Source organism: Symphalangus syndactylus, chromosome 11 (genome assembly GCF_028878055.3).
Source record: "Symphalangus syndactylus isolate Jambi chromosome 11, NHGRI_mSymSyn1-v2.1_pri, whole genome shotgun sequence".
Classification (NCBI taxonomy): domain Eukaryota; kingdom Metazoa; phylum Chordata; class Mammalia; order Primates; family Hylobatidae; genus Symphalangus; species Symphalangus syndactylus.
In genome coordinates this window covers 65,753,841-65,776,243 of record NC_072433.2, presented here as the reverse complement: position 1 = coordinate 65,776,243, position 22,403 = coordinate 65,753,841, and the positions used below count along the sequence as shown (strand labels likewise).

Here is a 22,403-nt window from a genome sequence, read left to right as displayed (position 1 = left end):
TTACTTAATATTGCCCATGATATTATTTCTAATTCTTATGAAAATGATATATTTTAAGCTATCTAATATAAAAATCAAAATATGGATTTTTTTCTTCTCTTTTGTAATAGGAATGAAGATCTAAAACAAATGTTAGAGAGCAACAAAGATTCTGCTAAATTGGATGCTATGAAGCGGATTGTTGGGGTAGGTAACATACTCATTTACTTCAATTTTGGAAAAATGGACAAGCAGTGATTATATTATATATATATATATAAAATAATATGTTAAATACCAAGTCTAATATTGTTTGCCCTTAATATTAACTTAGAATTTCCTGTCCAAAAATGTTAAAGAAAAAAGTACATTACTGAAGTGTCAAAAATCAAGAAACTTAGGTTTTAATTTTATCTTTTCTCTGTTTTAATTTCCCTGTATCTAATTTCAAGGTATTTCTACTATGAGAATGAGGTAGTTAGTCATTTTGAAGACAAAATAAGATGATATACAAGCCTATTTTGACTTCCTACAAAGAGAGATAATAAAGAATGATTTTTTTTGTCCTTTCACAGCCTAAATGTTCTGAGCATACTTTCATCTGTTTTTCAAATTCTCTTACTACCAATAGAAACACTTTATTCAGTTTAGAAGCCTAGAACTTCTAATAAATATTATTAAATATAAGAGCATTCACCAGTGTTCAGCTGTAAAGCAAAACATAGACAATTGATTAATAAGTTATGAGGATTCTATTGCCAGAGAATTAAAGGTATAATATAGTTCCCTTATTATTTTTAATGTTTTAATTTTAATTTTTTATTTTTCCAGGGCTCTAGTTGTATATACCATCTTTAGTAAAATAGTTTTGCAATTTGTGTTGCACTCTCTATACGTACTCATTTGATTTTCCACATTCACAGAGAAAAAACTTGTTTAATTCCAATCTGATGCTAAGGAGTTTTGCTTTTGTTTCAGTGGAATCAAATTCATAAAACCGATTTTTCTTATTAATACTATCCTTTTTATCACCACCATTGCTGATTTTATTTTCCACTTAATTTTATATAATAAGGTCAAAATTGAATATATTTGCATAATTGCTTAAATAAACTACTGTAATAAGGCGATGACACAACTAAAACAATACTGTTTTCCAGCAGGCAGTGCCATCATATGAGAGCTTCATATCTCTTTTCCTTTCTTGATATATTAAAGTCCAAATAACAGATATCAGCATGCTCTGTTAAAAAGTGAGGTGGTATGAAAATCAAATATATTAAAGTCAAGTACTAATTGTATCTGTAGGACATCTATAAGTGACTTGATCCTTGCTTTCATGTTTATGTCGTTTGGCAGTATAGGGGCAATTTTGAGGATTCCATTGTAAATTTTTGATCTGTTAATGTTATGCTTTATACATAAGAGTATTTATAGGCAGGCAGTTCTTGCTTTGCATGGCTTTTATACACATGAATTTCAGTTACTACAGTGTAGTTAAGTGACAGCAATCCCCTAACAATATGGTTCAAATTTCGTTTACCATGGTATATTAATTGTGTACTTAGATAATGTACAAACTTGACTGCTAGCTCTTCATTCTACAAATAACTATGTAAATTACAAGCATGTATCATGATCCATGATCAATCATGTCACTTCTTTCAAAATCTGTCAGTGACTGGTCACTGTGCATCTGTTACTCAGTTTATGCACAGACAACAAAGCATGTAGTCGTGTTGCCTGTTTGTCTCCCAGTAAGAAACACATGTGACATTTTACAGAAATGAATAATTGAAAGAGGCATTTGCCCAACAAAGTGAAAGTACAGCAAAGAAATGATCAGTGATAACATGTAATGAAAATCAGGTAGAATATAAATGAAGTTATACAGAAATACCTGGCTGTGGAACTATTGACATTACAAATTTTTAAGAGACTGAATTTATAGCTGGAGGAACTTGGTAAAGGTGAGATTTTTAACCAACATAAATGATGAAAGTGATTTTGTTGAAGAGCATGAAGCTGTCTCGGAGGAAGTGATGCTGTCAGAAGACCTCACATTCATTAAAGGGACTCTAGGAGACAGTTGAGAACATTGAAAATGCAAAGGATAAAATGTTGGAAGCTGATCCAGACTTACAAAGGAGCATGATAATTTACTGAGGAATACAAAAGATGCTTCCTCAGTATCATGAGTTAAACACTTAAACACTGATAAGAGAACAAGTTCTGTTCAAACTACTCTTGATAAGTTAATTTTCTTTGCTTTTTTTTTGTTTTTTTAGAGACAGGGTCTTGCTCTGTTGTCCAGGCTGGAGTACAATTGTGCAGTCGTAACACATTGCAGCTTTGAACTCCTGAGCTCAAGCGATCCTCCCACCTCAGCCTTCTGAGTAGCAGGGACTGCAGATGTGTACCACTATGCCCAGCTAATTTTTTTATTTTTGTTTTTTTGTAGAGACAGGGTCTTGCTATATTGCCCAGGCTGGTGTAGAACTCTTAGTTTTACGTGATCTTCCCACCTCAACCTTTCAAAGTGCTGGGAATATAGGTGTGAGCCAATGTGCCTGGCCAAGTTAATTTTCAATTTTTCTAACGTTTTAAGTTATAGTATACTAAATATTGATTTGTATTATTTTTTCACTTTCCTATAAATTTATAACTGACAGTAAAAGAGTTATTAATGCTTTGACAGAAATTTTAAATAGTATCCAGGGATTTAGTGAAATAAATTACCTTAATGGGATGTAAGAGCCATAGTTTAAAGAAATAAATAAGGGCAGTCTCTGCTTTGCATGGTAGTGCAGGTCTATGCCCTGCAGGAATGCAAGCTGAAACCATGGAAAGAAATCCTAATAAGCCAATTGGAAAAATTACAATTGATCTATGATGCTTAAAATTTTTGTCAAAACAAGAAAATTAGCTGAGTCTGGTGGTACACTGTTTTGAGTTAATGACTGTAATACATAGTTTTGTATAAATCTTTCCAGACTGACTGTTTATCCCTTGTTCTTTCCCTTTCTTCCTTCAGTAACAATGCTTTGGTTCTATGCATGCTTTAAAGGATTCAACTTGGGGCTGTTGCTTGCATCTTTTTAAAAATTATTGGGTTGGAAATTGTTTAAAAGACCAAGATTTTTCTGCAGTGCTGGTGTGCATCAGGATGAATTCCTGGTTATCAAGCCTGAGGTTTTACTGGTGATGTGACACCTATAGAACTTTAGTGGGTTTTCTATCAGCTTTGCTCCAGTGTAGTCTCTGGAATACAAAATAAGGGTCAGTTAACTTTCTGTATCTCCATTTATTCTTGGCTGTTGATTCTTAAGAGTTACTGTTGGGTCTGAAACCCTTTGAAACCTTTTCTCTCTGTTTTTGTTACCTGTGAATTAACTAGCAGTTTTCTATAAATTCAAAATTCTGAACTTGTATCTCATCTTTATTGCTTTGAAGAATGACCCGTGGAAATTAAAAGTTAAACATAATTTCCTCCTTTTTCAAAAAACTGGGTTTAAAAATTATGTGAATTTTTGGATCTAGATTATTATTCAATACAGTCATGCATCACTTAGAGTCATGCATCACTTAATGACAGGGATGCTTTCTGAGAAATGCATCCTTAGGCAGTTAGTTGTATGAACATCATAGAGTACTTACACAAACCTAGTATACTTACACAAGCTTACTACACACTTAGGCTATATGGCATAGTCTGTTCTTCCTAGGCTGTAAATCTGTACAGCATGTTACTGTACTGAATACTGTAGGCAATTGTAACACAGTGGTATTTGTGTATCTAAACGTATCTAAACATACAAAGTTACAGTAAAGATACAGTATTATAATCTTACATTAAGATTATATATGTGGTCCCTTCTTGACCAAAACGTGGCACATAACTGTAATTTAAAAATAACACTGCTGCTCACGCCTGTAATCCCAGCACTTTGGGAGGCCGAGGCTGGCGGATCACAAGGTCAGGAGTTTGAGACCATCCTGGCTAATACGGTGAAACCCCATCTCTACTAAAAACACACAAAAAATTAGCCAGGCGTACGTGGTGCACACGCCTGTAGTCCCAGTCACTCGGGAGGCTGAGGCAGGAGAATGGCGTAAAACCCGGGAGGTGGAGCTTGCAATAAGCCCAGATCGTGCCACTGCACTCCAGCCTGGGAACAGAGCAAGACTCCGTCTCAAAAAAAAAAAAAAAAAAAAAAACACAAAAAAAATTCAATCAGTGTAACATATCACATTAACAGAAGGAAAGGGAAAAATCCCTCACAATCATCTCAATTTATGCAGAGAAAGATTTGACAAAATTTAATACACTTTCATGATAAAAGTACTCAACAAACTAGGAATAGGAGGAACCTACCTCAGCCTCTCTGTTAAAGAGCAGGTGTGGAAAACCCAAAACTAGCATCATACTCAACAGTGAAAGACTGAAATCTTTTACTCCAAGGTCAGAAACAAGGAGGCTTGCTTTTACCACTTCTATGCAACACAGTATTGGAAATTTTAGCCAGAACAATCATGCAAGAAAAAGAAATAAAAGGCATCCAGATGGAAAAGGAAGAAGTAAAATTATTTTTATTCACACCATCTTATATGTAGAAAACCCTAAAGATTCCACAAAAAACTGTTACAACCAATACGCAAGTTTACCAAAGTTGCAGGATCGAAAAGCAATACATCAAAATGACTTGCATTTCTATACATTAACAATGAGCAATTTGAAAAGAAAATTAAACAAATATTTATAATAGCATCAAAAAGAATAAAATATTCAGGAATAAGCTTAACCAAGGAGATGAAAGACTTGTACACTGAAACATTACTGAGAAAAATTAAAGAAGACACAAATAAATGGAAAGGCATCTATGTTTCTGGGTTGGAAGACTAATATTCTTAAGATGTCAAAATGTATATTCAATGCAATTCCTATCAAAATTCCAATGTTGTGCTTGGCAAAAATAGAAAACAATTCATCCTAAAATTTATGTAGAATCCCATGAGTCCCTGAATAGCCAAAACAACCTTGAAAAAGAGCAAAATTGGCTGGGCACAGTGGCTCATGCTTGTAATCCCAGCAGTTTGGGAAGCTGAGGCAGGAGGATCGTTTGAGCCCAGGAGTTTTAGACCAGCCTAGACTACATGGCAAGACCTTGTCTCTACAAAACTAATAATAAGAAAAAAATTACTGCCTGTGCCTGTGGTCCCAGCTGCTTGGGAGGCTGAGATTGTGGTATCGCTTGGAGTGAGCTGTGTTCATGCCACTACACTCCAGCCTGGGCAACAGACCGAGACCCCGTCTCAAAACCCTGTCTCAAAAAAAAAAAAAACAAAATTGAATGTCTCATACTTCCTGATTTCAAAACCTGTAACAAAGCATAGTAATGAAGACATTGTGGTATTGGAATAAAGACAGACAATGTATAGACCAATGGAAGACAATAGGGAGCTCAGAAATTAACCCTGACATAGATGGTCAAATGATTTTTGATAATGGTGCCAGATCAATCAATTGGGAAAGGACAGTCTTTTAAACAAATAATGTTGGGGAAACTGGATTATCTATATGCAAGAAAGTGGTGTTGGATTTCTTTCTATATCACACCATAGATTAAACCAAAATGGATCAGAGATCTAAATGTAAGAGCTAAAACTATAAAACTCTTAGAAGAAAGCATAGAGAAAAAGCTTCATGACATTGGATTTGGCAAAGGATTTTTAGATACAACACTAAAACATGAACAGTAAAAAAAAAAAAAAGTAGGTTATTTGGATTTTATCAAAATTAAAACTTGTGTGCATCATAGGACACTGTCAACAAAGTGAAAAGGCAACCCATAGAATACAAGAAAATATTTGCAAATCATATATCTGATAAAGGATTGATATCCAGAATATATAAAGAACTCCCACAACTTAACCATTAAAAACCTACCAAATGGCTGGGTGTGGTGGCTCATGCCTGTAATCCCAGCATTTTGGGAGGCCGAGGTGGGTGGATTACTTGAGGTCAGGAGTTTGAGACAAGCCTGGCCAACACGGTGGTCTCTACTAAAAAGACAAATCCTGTCTCTACTAAAAATACAAAAATTAGCCAGGTGTGGTGGTGGGTGCCTGTAATCCCAGCTGATCGGGAGGCTGAGGCTGGAGAATGGCATGAATCCAGGAGGCAGAGGTTGCAGTGAGCCAAGATCACACCACTGCACTCCAGCTTGGGTGGCAGAGTGAGACTGCGTTTCAAAAAACAACAACAACTGGTGGCTCACACCTGTAATCCCAGCACTTTGGGAGGCCAAGGTGGGCAGATCACGTGAGGTCAGGAGTTCAAGACCAGCCTGGCCAACATGGTGAAACCTCATCTCTTCTAAAAATACAAAAATTAGCCGGGCGTGGTGGCGGGCGCCTGTAATCCCAGCTACTTGAGAGATTGAGGGAGGAGAATTGCTTGAACCGGAAAGGCAGAGATTGCAGTGAGCTGAGGTCACGCCATTGCACTGCAGCCTGGGTGACCAGCGAAACTGTCTCAAAAACAAAACAAAACAAAACAACAGCAACAACAACAACAACAAAAACCGACCAAATGAAAAAAATGGGTAAAAGACTGGAATAGACATTTCTCCAGAGAAGATATATAGATGGCCAATAATTACAGAGAAAGATGCTCAGCGTCACTAATTATTAGGAAAATGGAAATCAAAACCATAGTGAGATCACTTTGCACCATTAGGATGATTATTATCAAGAAAACAAAATTGTAAGTGTTGGTGAGGGTAGAGAAATAAGAACTCTTATGCATTGCTGGTGGGAATGTAAAATGGTACAGTTACTGTGGAAAACAGTATGGTGGTTCCTTAAAAAACTACAAATGGGATTATCACATAATCCACCATTCTCCTTTTGGTTATATACAAACAACAATTGAAAGGAGACACTTGAACAGATATTTCTATATCAGTGTTCCTAGCAGCATTATTTGTAGTAGCCAATAGGTGGAAACAACCCATGTGCTCATCAGTGGATGAATAAACGAATGTGGTACATCTGTGCAATGGAATGTTACTCAGCTTTAAGAAGGAATGGAATTCTGATGCATGACACAACATGGATGAATCTTAAGTCATTACGCTGAGTCAAATAAGCCAGACACAAAAAAAAATATTGTATGATTCCACTTTTATCAGGTACCTAGAATAATCAAACTCATAGAGACAAAAAGTGGAATGGTGGTTGCCAGTGGCTGGGGGGAAAGCAAGAAATTGGGAGCTTGTCTTTCAAAAATCATTTTGGATATTTATTTTAAATATTATGAACCCTATTAAAAATAGTTCTGTAGGCATGAGCTCTGTCCCACTCCTTATGCTTTCACTTTTTTTTAACTTACATTCCTCCTCATTCTTTTTTTATTTTCTATTTTTTATTTTTGAGATGGAGTCTCGCTCAGTGGCCCAGGCTGGAGTGCAGTGGTGTGATCTCAGCTCACTGCAACCTCCGCCTTCTGGGTTCAAGCAATTCTTCTGCCTCAGCCCCCCAAGTAGCTGGGATTACAGGCATGTGTCAACACGCCCAGCTGATTTTTGTAATTTTAGTCGAGACGGGGGTTTCACCATGCTGGTCTTGAACTCTTGACCTCTGGTGATCTGCCCTCCTCAGCCTCCCAAAAATGATGGAATTACAAGCATGAGCCACCGTGCCCGGCCCCTCCTCATTCTTTAGATTTTTGGTTTACTTTCAGGTGACGGGGGCATTTCATTTAGGAAGAGAATGTAGATGGCATTCTTTCAAAGTCCTTGCCTGTCGGAACAGGTTTCTGTTTTTTTTCCGTGTGAAAGTAGATTACTTAAGAATAATATTATTGGATTGCAATGTTTTCTTTTCCTTAGATTTTTGTAGATTTTATTCTTGATTTCATCTGGCTTTAGCTGTACAGAGCAGAAATGTGACGTGATGACAATGAGATTGCTTTTTTAAAAAACATTTAATTTTTATTTCTTTTAATGTTATTATTAATTTTTTTTTTGTTTTTTGTTTTTTTGAGATGGAGTCTTGCTCTGTCGCCCAGGCTGGAGTGCAGGTCTCAGTTCACTGCAACCTCTGCCTCCTGGGTTCAAGTGATTCTCCTGCCTCAGCCTCCTGAGTAGCTGGGATTACAGGCGCCCACCACCACACCCACCTAATTTATTTGTATTTTTAGTAGAGATGGGGTTTCACCATGTTGGCCAGGCTGGTCTCCAACTCCTAGCCTCAAGTAATCCGCACGCCTTGGCCTCCCAAAGTGCTGGGATTACAGGTGTGAGCCACTGCACCCAGCCATATATATATATATTTTAAATTTTTGTGGGCACCTAGCAGATGTATGTATTTTGGGGGTCCATGAGATGTTTTAATACAGGTGTGCATGTGAAATAAGCACATCATGGGGAATGGGGTCTCCATCTCCTTATACCTTTATCCTTCTGAGTTACAAACAATTCAGTTACACTCTAAGTTATTTTAAAATGTACAATTACATTATTATTGATTGTAGTCACCCTATTTTGCTGTCAAATAAAAGGTCTTATTCATTCATTCTGTTATGTTTGTACCCATTAACCACTCCACCTCCCCTGTATCCCCCACTTCCCTTCTCAGCCTCTGGTAACCATCCTTCTCTACTCTATGTCCATAAGTTCAGTAGTTTTCATTTTTAGATCCCACAAGTAAGTGAGAACATGAGATGTTTGTCTTTCTTTCTTTCTTTTTTGTTTTTTTGAGACGGAGTCTTGCTCTGTCACCAGTCTGGAGTGCAGTGGCACGATCTCGGCTCACTGCAAGCTCCACCTCCCGGGTTCACACCATTCTCCTGCCTCAGCCTCCCAAGTAGCTGGGACTACAGGCACCTGCCACCACGCCTAGCTAATTTTTTGTGTTTTTAGTAGAGATGGGGTTTCACCGTGTTAGCCAGGATGGTCTTGATCTCCTGACCTTGTGATCCACCTGCCTCAGCCTCCCAAAGTGCTGGGATTACAGGCATGAGCCACCGCACCCGGCCAGATGTTTGTCTTTCTATGCCTGGTTTATTTCACTTAACAAGGTCTTCAGTTCCACCCATCTTGTTGCAAATGACTGGATCTCATTGTTTTTTATGACTGAATAGTACTCTATTGTGTATTTGCCCCACGTTTTCTTTATCCATTTGTCTGTTGATGGACACTTAGGTTGCTACCAAATCTTACTATTGGAAACAGTGCTGCAGCGAATGTAGGAGTGCAGATGTCTCTTTGCTCTGCTGATTTTCTTTCTTTTGGGTTGTACCCAGCAGTGAGATTGCTGGGTCATATGGTAGCTCAATTACTAGTTTCTTTTTGAGGAACCTCTAAACTGTTTTCCATAGTGGTTGTACTAATTTATATTCCCACCCACAGTGTACAGGGGTTCCCTTTTCTCCACATCCTCACCAGCATTTTTTGTTGCCTGTCTTTCTTTTGGGTATAAGCCATTTTAACTGGGGTGAGATGATAACTCATTGTAGTTTAGATTTGCATTTCTTTGATGATCAGTGATGTTCAGCATCTTTTAGTATGCCTGTTTGCCAATTGCATGTCTTCTTTTGAGTAACATCTTTTCAAATCTTTTGCCCTTTTTTATCATTTGATCAAATCTTGCCCGTTTTTAGATTATTAGACTTTTTCCTATAGAATTGTTTGAGTTTCTTATATATTCTGGTTTTAAATCTCTTATGAGATGGATAGTTTGCAAATATTTTCTCCCATTCTATGAGTTCTCTCTTCACTTTGTTGATCATGTCCTTTGCTGTGTAGAAGCTTTTTAACTTGATGTGATCTGATTTGTCTGTTTGTGCTTTGGTTGCCTGTGCTTGTGGGGTATTACTCAAGAAATCTTTGCCCAGACCAATGTCCTGGAGATTTTCCCCAATGTTTTCTTGTAGTAGTTTCATGGTTTGAGGTCTTAGATTTCTAAGTCTTTAATCCATTTTGATTTTATATTTGTATATGCTGAGAGATAGGGATCTAATTTTGTTTTTCTGCATATGGATATCCAGTTTTCCTAGCACCATTTATTAGAGACTGTCTTTTCCTCAGTGTATACTCTTGGCACCTTTCTCAGTTCTCTGTAGGTGTGTGGATTTGTTTCTGGGTTTTCTATTCTGTTCCATTCGTCTGTGTGTCTGTTTTTATGCCAGTACATGCTGTTTAGTTACTACAGCTTTGTAGTATAATGTGATTCCTCCAGTTTTGTTCTTTTTGCTTAATATAGCTTTGGCTATTCTGAGTCTTTTGTGGTTCCATATAAATTTTAGGATTTCTTTTTCTATTTCTATGAAGAATGTCATTGGTGTCTTGATAGGCATTGCATTGAATCTGTAGATTGTTTTGGGTAGTAGGGACATTTTAACAATATTGAGCCTTCCAAGCCATGAACTCAGAATATTTTTCCATTTTTTGGTGTCCTTTTCAATTTATTTCTTCAGTGTTTTTTTTTTTTTTTTTGAGACGGAGTCTCGCTCTGTCACCCAGGCTGGAGTGCAGTGGCGCGATCTCGGCTCACTGCAAGCTCCGCCTCCTGGGTTCACGCCATTCTCCTGCCTCAGCCTCTCCAAGTAGCTGGGACTACAGGCGCCCGCCACCACGCCCGGCTAATTTTTTGTATTTTTTTAGTAGAGACGGGGTTTCACCGTGGTCTCGATCTCCTGACCTCATGATCCGCCCGCCTCGGCCTCCCAAAGTGCTGGGATTACAAGCGTGAGCCACCGTGCCCGGCCCTTTCTTCAGTGTTTTATAGTTTTCACTATAGAGATAGTTCACTTATTTGGTTAAGTTAATTCCTGGGTATTTAATTTTGTGTGTGGCTAGTGTAAATGGGATTACTTTTAAAATTTCTTTTTCACCTTGTTGACTGTTGGCATATAGAAATGCTCCTGATTTTGGTATGCTGATTTTGTATCCTGCAAATTACTTAATTTGTTTATCAGTTCTAATAGTTTTGTGGTGGAGTCTTTAGGTTTTTCCCAATATGAGATTGTATCATCTGCAAACAAGGATAATTTAATTTCTTCCTTTCCAGTTGGAGACCCTTTATATCTTTCTCTTGTCTGATTGCTCTAGCTAGGACTTCCAGTGGTATGTTGAATAACAGAGATGACAGTGGGCAACCTTGTTGTGTTCCAGAGCTTATAGGAAAGACTTTCAGTTTTTTCCCATTCAGTATGATACTAGCTGTGAGGTTTGTCATATACGGTTTTTATTATGTTGACATATGTTCCTTCTATTCCCAGTTTTTTGAGGGTTTTTATCATGAAAGGATGTTGGATTTTATCAAATGGTTCTTCAGCATCAATTGAAATGATCCTGTGGTTTTTATTGCTCGTTTTGTTGATATGATGTATCACATTGATTGATTTGTGTATGTTGAACCATCCTTGCATCCCAGGGATAAATCCCACTTGGTCATGATGAGTGATCTTTCTGATGTATTGTTGAATTCAGTTTTCTAGCATTTTGTTGAGGATTTTTGCATCAATATTCATTAGAGATATTTGTGTGTCATTTTCTTTTTCCTTGATGTGTCTTTCTCTGGTTTTGGTATCAAGGTAATACTGGCCTCGTAGAATGAGTTTGGAAGTATTCCCTCCTCTATTTTTCAGAACAGTTTGAGTAGGATTGATATTAATTCTTATTTAAATTTTGGTAGAATTCAGCAGTTAAGCTATTGGGTCCTGGGCTTTTCTTTAGTGGGAGACTTTTTATTACAGCTTTGATCTTGTGATTTGATATTGGTCTGTTCAAGTTTTGGATTTCTTCCCAATTCAATCTTGGTAGGTTGTATGTATCTAGGAATTTGTCCATTTCTTCTAGATTTTCCAATTTATTGGCATATATAGTTGCTCATAGTAGCCACTAATGATCCTTTGAATTTCTGTAGCATCAGTTGTAATATCTTCTTTTTCAATTCTGATCTTATTTATTTGGATTTTTCTCTTTTTTTTCTTAGTCTGGCTAATGGTTTGTCAATTTTGTTTAACTTTTCAAAAAAAGCTTTGTTTCATTGATCTTTTGTATTTTTTCATTTCAATTTCATTTATTTCTTCTCTGGTCTCTATTATTTCTTTTTTTCTACTAATTTTGTGTTTGGTTCATTCTTGCTTTTCTAGTTCCTTAAGATGCATCGTTAGATTGTTCTGTTGAAGTTTTTCTTCTTTTTTGATGTAGGTACTTACAGCTATGAAATTCCCTCTTAGATTTTTCAATTTCTTTCCTAATTACTTCATTGACCCACTGGTCATTCAGGAGCATATTGTTAATTTCCATGTATTTGTATAGTTTTCAAATTCCTTTCGTTATTAATTTCTAGTTTTATTCTATTGTGATCAGAGAAGATGCAATTATTTCAACTTTTTGAATGCTTTAAGACTTGTTTTGTGACCTAACATATGGTCGATCCTTGAGAAAGATTTATGTGTTGAGGAAAATAATGTATATTTTGTGGCTCTTGGATAAAAGGTTCTGTAAATATCTATTAGATTCATTTTTGTCTCTAGTGCAAATTAAGTCTGGTATTTCTTGATTTTCTGTTTGGAAGATCTGTCTGATGCTGAAAGTGGAGTGTTGAAGTCTCTAGCTGTTATTGCATTCTGGCCTGTCTCTCTCTTTAGCTCTAATAATGTTTGCTTTATATATCTGGGTGCTCCAGTGTAGGGTGCATATATATTTAAAATTGTTATATCCTCTTGCTGAATTGACTCCTTTATCATATAGTGACCTTCTTTTTCACTTCTTACAGTTTTTGTCTTGAAGTCTATTTTGTTTGGTATTAGTATAGCAACTCCTGCTCTTTTTTCACTTCCATTGGGATGGAAATTTTCCATACCTTTGTTTTCAGCTGATATATGTTTTTACGGGTAAAGTGTGGTTTTTTGCGGGCGACAGACCAATGGGTTTTATTTTTTCATCCATTCGGCCACTCTGTTTTTCTGATTGGAGAGTTTAGTCCATTTGTGTTAAATGTTATTATTGATAGGTAAAGACTTACTCCTGCTATTTTGGTATTTGTTTTCTAGTTATTTTATGGTTTTATGGTTTTCTCTTCCTTCTTTCTTTCCTTCCTGTCTTCTTCTAGTGAAGGGATTTTCTCTGGTAATATGATTTAGTTTTTTTGTTTTTTACTTTTTCTATATATCTTGTATGTTTTTTGGTTTGAGGTTACCATGAGGCTTGCAAATACTATCTTATAATCCATTATTTTAACCTGATAGTAATTTAACACTATTTTCATAAACAAACAAGCAAAAAGAAAACTAATAAAAACTCTATGCCTTAACTTTGTCTCCTCACTTTTTAACCTTTTGTTGTTTCTCTTTATATCTTATTGTACCATGTCCTGAAAACTTGTTGTAGTTACCATTTTTGATTGGCTCATCATTTAGTTTTTCTACTCAGGATAAGAATAGTTTGTACATCACAGTTACAGTTTTATAATATTCTGTGTTTTTCTGTGTACTTACTATTACTGGTTAGTTTTGTACCTTCAGTTGATTATTTATTGCTCATTAATGTCATTTTCTTTCTGATTGAAGTACTCTCTTTAGCATTTCTTGTAGGACAGGTCTGGCATTGATGAAATCCCTCAGCTTTTGTTTGGGAAAGTTTATTTCTTCATGTTTGAAGGATATTTTCACTGGATATACTATTCTGAGGTGAAAGTTATTTTTCTTCAGCACTTTTAAATATGTCAGGAAACCTTACCTGTTTCCACTGAAAAGTCTGCTGCCACACATATTGGAGCTCCATTGTATGTTATTTGTTCCTTTTCTCTTGCTGCTTTTAGGATCCTTTCTTTATCCTTGACCTTTGGGAGTCTGATTATTAAATGTCCCGAGGTAGGCTTCTTCAGGTTAAATTTGCTTGATGTTCCATAACCTTCTTGTACTTGAATGTTGATATCTTTCTTTAGGTTTGGGAAGTTCTCTGATATTATCCCTTTGAATAAACTTTCTAACCCCATTGATTTCTCCAGCTTCTCTTTAAGGCCAATAACTCTTAAGTTTGCCCCTTTGAGGCTGTTTTCTAGATCTTGTAGGCATGCTTCATTCTTTTTTATTCTTTTTTCTTTGGTCTCCTCTGACTGTGTATTTCCAAAGACCCTGTCTTCAAGCTCATGAATTCTTTATCCTGCCGATAAGAGACTGATGCATTCTTCAGTATATCAACTGCATTTTTTCAACTCTAGAATTTCTGATTGATTCTTTTTAACTGTTTCAATCTCTTTGTTCAATTTATCTGATAGAATTCTTTTTTTATTTTTTTTTGTTGAGGCAGGGTCTCGCTCTGTCGCCCAGGCTGGAGTGCAGTGGCGCGATCTGCAAGCTCCACCTCCCGGGTTCATGCCATTCTCCTGCCTCAGCCTCCCGAGTAGCTGGGACTACAGGCGCCCACCACCATGCCCGGCTAATTTTTTGTATGTTTTAGTAGACATGCGGTTTCACCGTGTTAGCCAGGATGGTTTCGATCTCCTGACCTCATGATCCGCCCGCCTTGGCCTCCCAAAGTGCTGGGATTACAGGCGTGAGCCACCATGCCTGGCCTATCTGATAGAATTCTTAATTCCATCTCTGTGTTATCTTGAATTTCTTTGAGTTTTCTCAAGACAGCTATTTTGAATTCTGTATCTGAAAGGTCACATATTTCTCTTTTTCCAGAATTGGTCCCTGGTGCCTTATTTAGTTTTATTGGTGAGGTCGTATTTTCCTGGATGGTCTTGATGTTTATAGATGTTCATCAGTTTTTGGGCATTGGAGAGTTAGGTATTTATTGTAGTCATCACTGCCTGGGCTTGTTTATGCTTATCTTTCTTGAGAAGGCTTTCTAGTATTCACAGGAACTTGGGCCCCAAGCCTAATAATGCTGTGGTTTTTGCAGCCTCATAGAGGTTGGTGCAAGTAGATGTTCTTTGGTGTCTGGGCATTGAAGAGTTAGGTATTTATTGTAGTCTTCACTGCCTTGGCATATTTTTGGCCATCCTTCTTGGGAAGTCTTTCCAGATATTTGAAAGAACGTGGGTGTTGTGATCTAAGCTATATTTGCTTTAGGGGGCACCCCAAGCCTAGTAACACTATGGTTCTTGCAGACTCATAGAGGTACTGCCTTGATGGTCTTAGAACAGATCTAGGAGAATTCTCTGGATTACCAGGCAGAGACTCTTGTTCTCTTTCCTTACTTTCTTCCAAACATACAGAGTCTCTCTCATCTCTGTTTTGAGCCAGATAAAGCTGAGGATGGTGACACAGCACCCATATGGCCACCAGTACCATGTGCTGGGTCAGACCTGAAGCCAGCACAGCACTGGGTCTTGCACAAGGCCTGCTGTAACCGCTTCTTGGCTATCGCCATGTTTGCTCAAGGCCCTGGGGCTCTACAGTCAGCAGGTAACAAAGCCAACCAGGCCTGTGTCCTTCCCTTAAGGGTGGTGAGGTCCCCCAGTCCCCAGATGTGTCAAGAAGTTCTGTCTGGGAGCCCTGGGAGTCAGGGACTGGAGTCAGAAACCTTAGAAGTCTACCTAGTGTTCTGTTGTACTGCAGCCGAGCTGGCATTCAAACCACAAGGTGCAATGCTTTCCACTCTTCCCTCCCCTTTCCAAAGGCAGAGGAACCTCAACCTGTAGCCACCACCACCCCAGGCCACAAAGAGTACTACCAGAGTACCCCCATAGTCCCTTAAGGCCCAAGGTCTCTTAAGTCAGCATTCACGAAAAGCTATCAGGGGAACTCTGGCAGTACCTTTCATGAATGCTGGTTGGCCTGGGACTCACCCTTCAGGGCAGTGGGCTCCCTTCTGGCCCAGGACATGTCCAGAAATGCTGTCCAAGAGCCAAGTCCTAGAATTGAGGGCGCTAAGAGCCCACTTGGTGCTCTACCCTGCTGTGGCTGTACTGGTACCTAGTGTGCAAGGCAAAGCCCCTTTTACTTTCCCCTCTGCTGTTCTCAAGCAGGAGTTTTGCCCCATAGCCACCACAGCTGGGAATGTGCTGAGTCTCACCTGAAGCCAGCAAGTCTCGGCGGTTCACCAAGGCCCTCAATGTAGTACCTGGATATTGCTGCTAGTTATTCAGGGCCCGAGGGCACTTCAGTTAGCAGATGATGAACGCTGCCAAGCCTCTGATCTTTCCTTCAAGGCAGCAAGTTCCCTTCTGGACCAGGATGTGTCTAGGAATGTCATCTGGGAGTAGTTAGGTCCTGGAATGGGGGCCTCATGACTCTGACCAGTGCCCTATCCTGCTGTGGCTGAGCTGGTATCCAAGATGCAAGACAAAGTCCTCCCCACTCTTCCCTCTCCTCTCCTCAAGTGGAAGGGAGGGGTCTCTTTTGGAGCCACTGGCTGTGCAACCTGGGGTTAGGAGAGAGGTAATGTCAGCACTCCCTTGGCTGCCCCAGGTGGTGTCTCAGTATGTTGCATGCTCCCTCAGTCCACTGTCTCTAGGCCTGGTTCAGCCATAGGGCTTGCCAAAGAATTGCAATCCTTATGGCCTAGACTGTCTTTCAAGTTTACTTGGAGACACACAGTGCTGTAGCCCTCAGTGGTGAGGTTTTCCAGGGACTCAAGTTTGGACCTCTGGGATTCCCTTCTGGCTAGGGCTGGTTTAAATGCTCCCCCTGTGGGTGGGCATCAGCTGAGTTCAGTCCGGTTTTCCTTTCTGCTCTAACAGGACAGCACAGAGTTCAATGCCTCACAGTTGCAGTGTTCTCCCTTCCCCAGTGCCCAGAGCTCCATACCATTCACTGCTGCTGGAAGAGGAGTCTCAGCACTCTGAGGAAAAGGGTGGCGTTAATGTGCTCTTCTGTGCTTCTTTCAGTGATATGAAGTTCAAACCAAGTCCTGTGAGTGCTCCCCTGATTTTTGGTTCTTATGAAGGTATTTTTTTCTGTGTAGATAGTTGTTAAGTTTTTTGTCCTCGGGGGGACAACTGGTGGAGCTTTCTATTGCACCATCTTGCTCTGCCTCCGAGATTGCTTTTTCTCTTTCTCTTTTAGAGAATCTGTTTGTTTTTTATTTTTTTTGAGATGGAGTCTCGCTCTGTCGCCCAGGCTGGAGTGCAGTGGCACGATCTCGGCTCACTGCAGGCTCTGCCCCCCGGGTTCAGGATATCCTCCTGCCTCAGCCTCCTGAGTAGCTGGGACTACAGGCGTCCGCCACCTCGTCCGGCTAATTTTTTGTGTGTTTTTAGTAGAGACGGGGTTTCACCATGTTAGCCAGGATGGTCTTGATCTCCTGACCTCATGATTCGCCTGCCTCGGCCTCCCAAAGTGCTGGGATTACAGGTGTAAGCCACCGCGTCCGGCCGAGAATCTGTTTTAACTGTCTGGATATGTTTTTAATATTTTGAGGAAAAAGAAAATTTATTCAAGATACGGTCTGTGTTTGTTTTTTCTTTACTGATTTGTTATGCTACTAATGAACCCTTTGGTTCTAAAATTTTAAATCTGTTTTGCTTAGAGAATGTTTGTCTGCTATTTATTTTCTCCTTTTTCTGTCAGTCTGCCAGTTCTCTCTTGGCCTTCTTATTATGTGTATATTACATTTTTTGGATCCATCCTCTGTGTCTGCCTCTGTCTTCTCCCCTGTCAGATTGACCTCTCTAACCTTTCTTGTCATTTTTAGGATATTTTTTTGAGCTGGCATTGTAAGTCAGTTTAGAATTTTTGACATTATCCTTTCTTCTCTCATTATATTTTAAAATTTGGTAATTATATCTTTATCTGAAAGTTTTCTTTGCTATTCTAAAGTCATTCTTTTTTTTCAAAAAATGCCACGTCCCCTCAAATCTCACTAAGAATATGAGCTAGATGTATTTCCCATGGTTTTTCTCTTTTATATCCAACTTTTTCCCCAGATAATTTATTCATAATTCTCCAGTGGGTCCTCTTCTTTTGAACTGTGGAATGTTTTTATATGCCCTGTTATTTTTTTTCCTCCTTAAGTCATCCTCAGAGAGCATTAGAGTTATCTATCTTTCTTTTTCCAGAATTTCTGCTTGAAATTGGTTCTGTTACAGGCTCTAAATTCATAGGACCAATAATTTCAGGCTCCATTGTGAGATGAAGAGAGTAGTATTTGTATTAATAAATTAACTATTAGAAGACCAAGTGTCTATTTAGAATAGAGTGGGACAAACAGATAGCTCAGGGTAAGGAGCCTGAGAGCACTCTTCCCTCTGTCTTTAATCGGTACGTCTTCATTAAGTTCTTCACTGTTTTTCTGTTTTTTCCTTTATTTTTCTTTTTTGGGTTTAAGTATTCTTTGGGAATAGCTACTATATATTCTGCTGTTTGGTATGTTGTCCTCAGGGTACTTCCCTGAAGATTATTAGAAAGACCAATATACTGGAGCCAAGGGCCTGTCTGATAGTTACGTAGTGGGTAAAATTAGATCCACTTTTGATTAAGTAGTAAATTCATCCACTTATTTCTTAGGTTGTAACTAGATTGGTAGATAACTGTTTCCTAAAATGTTATCTTATGTGAACCATACCCCTGCAGAAATTTGTTGAAATTTCTGTTATGTGGATAGTACTTTATCTAAAATAGAAAATATCCTGGATTGATGCAATAGCAGAATGGTGATAACAGAAGAAAGAGCCAGAAGTTGAAGACAGATCATTAGAAATTATTCAGTTTGTGGCCGGACACGGTGGCTCATGCCTGTAATCCCAACACTTCAGGAGGCTGAGAATTGCTTGAGCCAAGGAGTTCCGAGACCAGCCTGGGCAACAAAGTGAGACCCTGTCTCTATAGAAATACCAAAAAATTAGCCAAGTACGGTGGAGGGTGCCTGTGGTCCCAGCTGCACAGAAGGCTGAGGCAGAAAGACCACTTGAGCCCAAGAGGTTGAGGCTGCAGTGAGCCAACATGGCACCATTGCCATCTAGGCTGTGCCACACAGCAAGACTCTATCTCAAAAAAAAAAAAGAAAAAGAAAAAAATCATTCCGAAGAACAGAGATTGAAAAGAAATGAACAGAGCCTTGGAGTTTTGTTGATTCATTCTAAAGGTCTAACGTATACATCATTAGAACAGCAGAAGGAGAGGAGAAAGAGATTGGAGTAGGAAAAAATATTTGAAGAAATAATGGTAGAAAACTTCCCAAATTTAATGAAAGATACAATTTTTATTTTTTGAGATGGAGTCTCACTCTTGTCACCCAGGCTGGAGTGCATTGCACAATCTCGGCTTACTGCAACCTCTGCCCCTGGGGTTCAAGCTTCTCCTGCTTCAGTCTCCTGAGTAGCTGGGATTACAGGCAGCCCCCCTCCCCAACCCCCACCATGCCCAGCTAATTTTTGTACTTTTAGTAGAGATGGGGTTTCGCCATGTTGGTCAGGCTGGGTTCGAGCTCCTGACCTCAGGTGATCCACCCTCCTCAGCCTCCCAAAGTGCTGGGATTACAGACGTGAGCCACCGTGCCCGGCCAAGATACAAATTTATAGATGAAAGAAGCTCAGTGAATGCCAATTAGGATAAACTAAAAGAAAACCATGCATAAACACAGTAATCAAATGGTTGAAAACCAAAAATAAAGTCTTGAAAGTAGCTGGAAAAAATGATACATAGAGGGGAACAATAATTTGAATAAATGCAGATTTCGCATCAGAAATCATGGCAGCCAGAAGATAGTGGAGCAATATGTTTCAAGTACTGAAAGAAGAGAACTGTTAACCCAGAACTCTATATCCATTGAAAATATCCTTCAAGAACGAAGATGAAATGAAGACTAAGAGTATCCATTTCTAACATGTTTGCTTTAATTAAATGTTAATGGATGTTCTGTAGGCTGAAGGGAAATGATACCAGATGGATATTTAGGAGGACCAATCAAAATGGTAAATACATATAAAGGACTAATTTTGTGCATAAGTTATCCCACTATCTGAGAGGTTTTTAATATGGGTATAAATATAATATATGAGATGGCTAAACATAAAAGCTAGTGGGGAGGTGGAAATAAAAGGGTCTATATGGTTGCAATGTTTCTGCATTTTTTCTTTTCTTTTTTTTTTTTTTGAGAAGGAGTCTCACTCTTTCACCCAGGCTGGAGTGCAGTAGTGCGATCTCGGCTCACTGCAACCTCTGCCTCCTGGGTTCAAGTGATTCTTCTGCCTCAGCCTCCCGAGTAGCTGGGACTACTACAGGTGCGCGCCACCACACCTGACTAATTTTTGTATTTTTAGTAGAGATGGGGTTTCACCATATTGGCCAGGCTGGTCTTAAACTCCTGACTTTGTGGTCTGCCTGCCTCAGCCTCCCACAGTGCTGGGATTACAGGCGTTAGCCACCGCGCCCTGCCAGTTTCTGCATTTTTCTTGATCTGGTACAGTGTTAACTGTAAGTAGACTGTGTAAGGTTTGCTATTTCTGTATCTATATATTTATATGTCTGTTTACCTATGTATCTGATAATCCGATAAGTTAAAGATATGCTGTTTGAGCACAAAGGAGATTCATTTAAACCGCTATTGCTATAGATTATGCCTATGATGCATTTTTATGAGAAACCAGTAAATTATATAAAAAGATATAGGCAGAAAGTTAATATAAAAATATGAAATACTAAAAATTTTCTAAGGAAAAGAGGAATGAGCAAGTAGGAGAACAGAAAACACAGGGAATAAACAGAAAACAGATGCTAAAATGGTAGACCTGAATCTAACCATGTTAATAATTCTATTATATATAAGTGGTCTGACATTACCAATTAAAAGAGATCTTCATATTTCATGAAAATATGAAGATATAACTGTGCTCTTTGTAAGAAACCCACTTTTAATATAAAGACATAAGTTATAAGGAAGGAAAAATGCATACCATACAAACACTAACCAAAAAAAGGTCAGATGAATCTATTAATATCAGAGAGAGTAAACTTTTGAACAAATAGTATGGTTAGGATAAAGAGCATAAAGATAAGAGTCATTTTCCCGAAAAGACATAATAATCTTAAATGTGTCTAACAACAGAGCTTCAAACATGGAGTAAAAAAAAAACCTGTTAGAATTGAAAGGAAAGATTGACAAATTCACAATTATAGAGGCGTTAAGTGCTTTTTTCTTAAAAATCAATAGAATAGGGAGATAGAAAACCAATAAGGAAATTTAAGACTAGAATAATATCAACTTAAATGACCTAATTTACATTTATAGAGCACTCTACCCAACAGTAGCGAAATATACATTCTTTTTATATGCAAGATAGACTACATTCTGGGCCATAAAACACAGTCTTAACAAACTTAAAAGAATTAAAATTATGCAGAGTATGTTATCTGACCATATAGAATTAAACTAAACACAGTCATTGGAAGAGATCAAAATTTTTTAAAAATAGTTGAAAATTATACGTCAAACTTATACATTTAGAAATGATGACATGATCCATGAGGCAAAGTCAAAGTAAAAGTCACAAGGAAATGAGGATGAAATTGAAAAACCACATATTAAAGTTTGGAGGATTTAGGTAAAACAGTACTTACAAGGAAATTTATAGTAATAAAAGCTTATGTTTGAAAATAAATATTTCCAATCAGTGCTCTGAGCATCTACCTTAACAGAGCAGAAATAGAAGAGCAAATTAAACTCAAATTGAAACTAAAGAAAGAAATAATAAGGTAGAGTAGAAATCAATGAAATTGAGTAGAGAAAAACAGTAGACTAAAATCAGTGAAATGAAAAACTAGTCCTTGGAAAAGATAGATAAAATTGATATATCTGTAGACAGAGTGACCAAGAAAAAACAGAGGACAAATTATCAATATCAGAAATGCAAGACCCTGTTGACATTTAAGGGATAATTAGGGAATATTTTAGGCATCGTTAGCCCCATAAATTTGACTACTTTGTTGAAATGAGCAAAGTCCTTGAAAGATAAGCTATGACGTTTACTCAAGAAGAACTAGATTATCTGAATAGTCCTATATCTAATAAAGTAATTGAATTTTTCATTAAAAAAATTTCAACAGGGAACATTCAGTTCTACATAAGCTCTTCCAGAATATAGAATATGAGAAAATACTTCTGAATTCAATTTTTGAGTTCAGTGCTATCCTGGTCTGAAAACTAGACAAAGACATTACAAAAAAATTAAATTATATCCATCTCCCTCATGAACATAGAGGATTGGATGGAGAGTAAATCAATCAAATTTCCCAAAATACAGTGTTGTTAGGCTATACCCATTGTAAGTAAAAACATTGATGTTGGGGCTGAGGCCACCAAAGGTTGAAGAATGAAAGAAAATAAAAGTCAAATGTGTGAAGTTAGAGAACAGGTATCAGAAACTGATCACTCTTTTAATCAGATGCCTGCAACCAGTGAATGTTCTTTGGGGGACTCTGGAATTCCATCTCTACCTTGGGTAGAAGCTATCTAAGAGCT

At 38.0% G+C, this 22,403-nt stretch overlaps 1 protein-coding gene across 6 annotated transcripts in view; it reads left to right on the top strand.

Annotated features, from left to right (window-relative positions):
- AP3B1 (adaptor related protein complex 3 subunit beta 1) overlaps window positions 1-22,403 on the top strand; it is a 290,306-nt gene that overhangs the window by 29,429 nt on the left and 238,474 nt on the right. For all 6 annotated transcript variants that reach the window (XM_055299187.2, XM_063612139.1, XM_055299189.2 and 3 more), the window contains exon 2: window positions 111-186. In XM_055299187.2, the coding sequence (XP_055155162.1) occupies window positions 111-186 (76 nt within the window). The remainder of the gene's footprint in view (window positions 1-110; window positions 187-22,403) is intronic.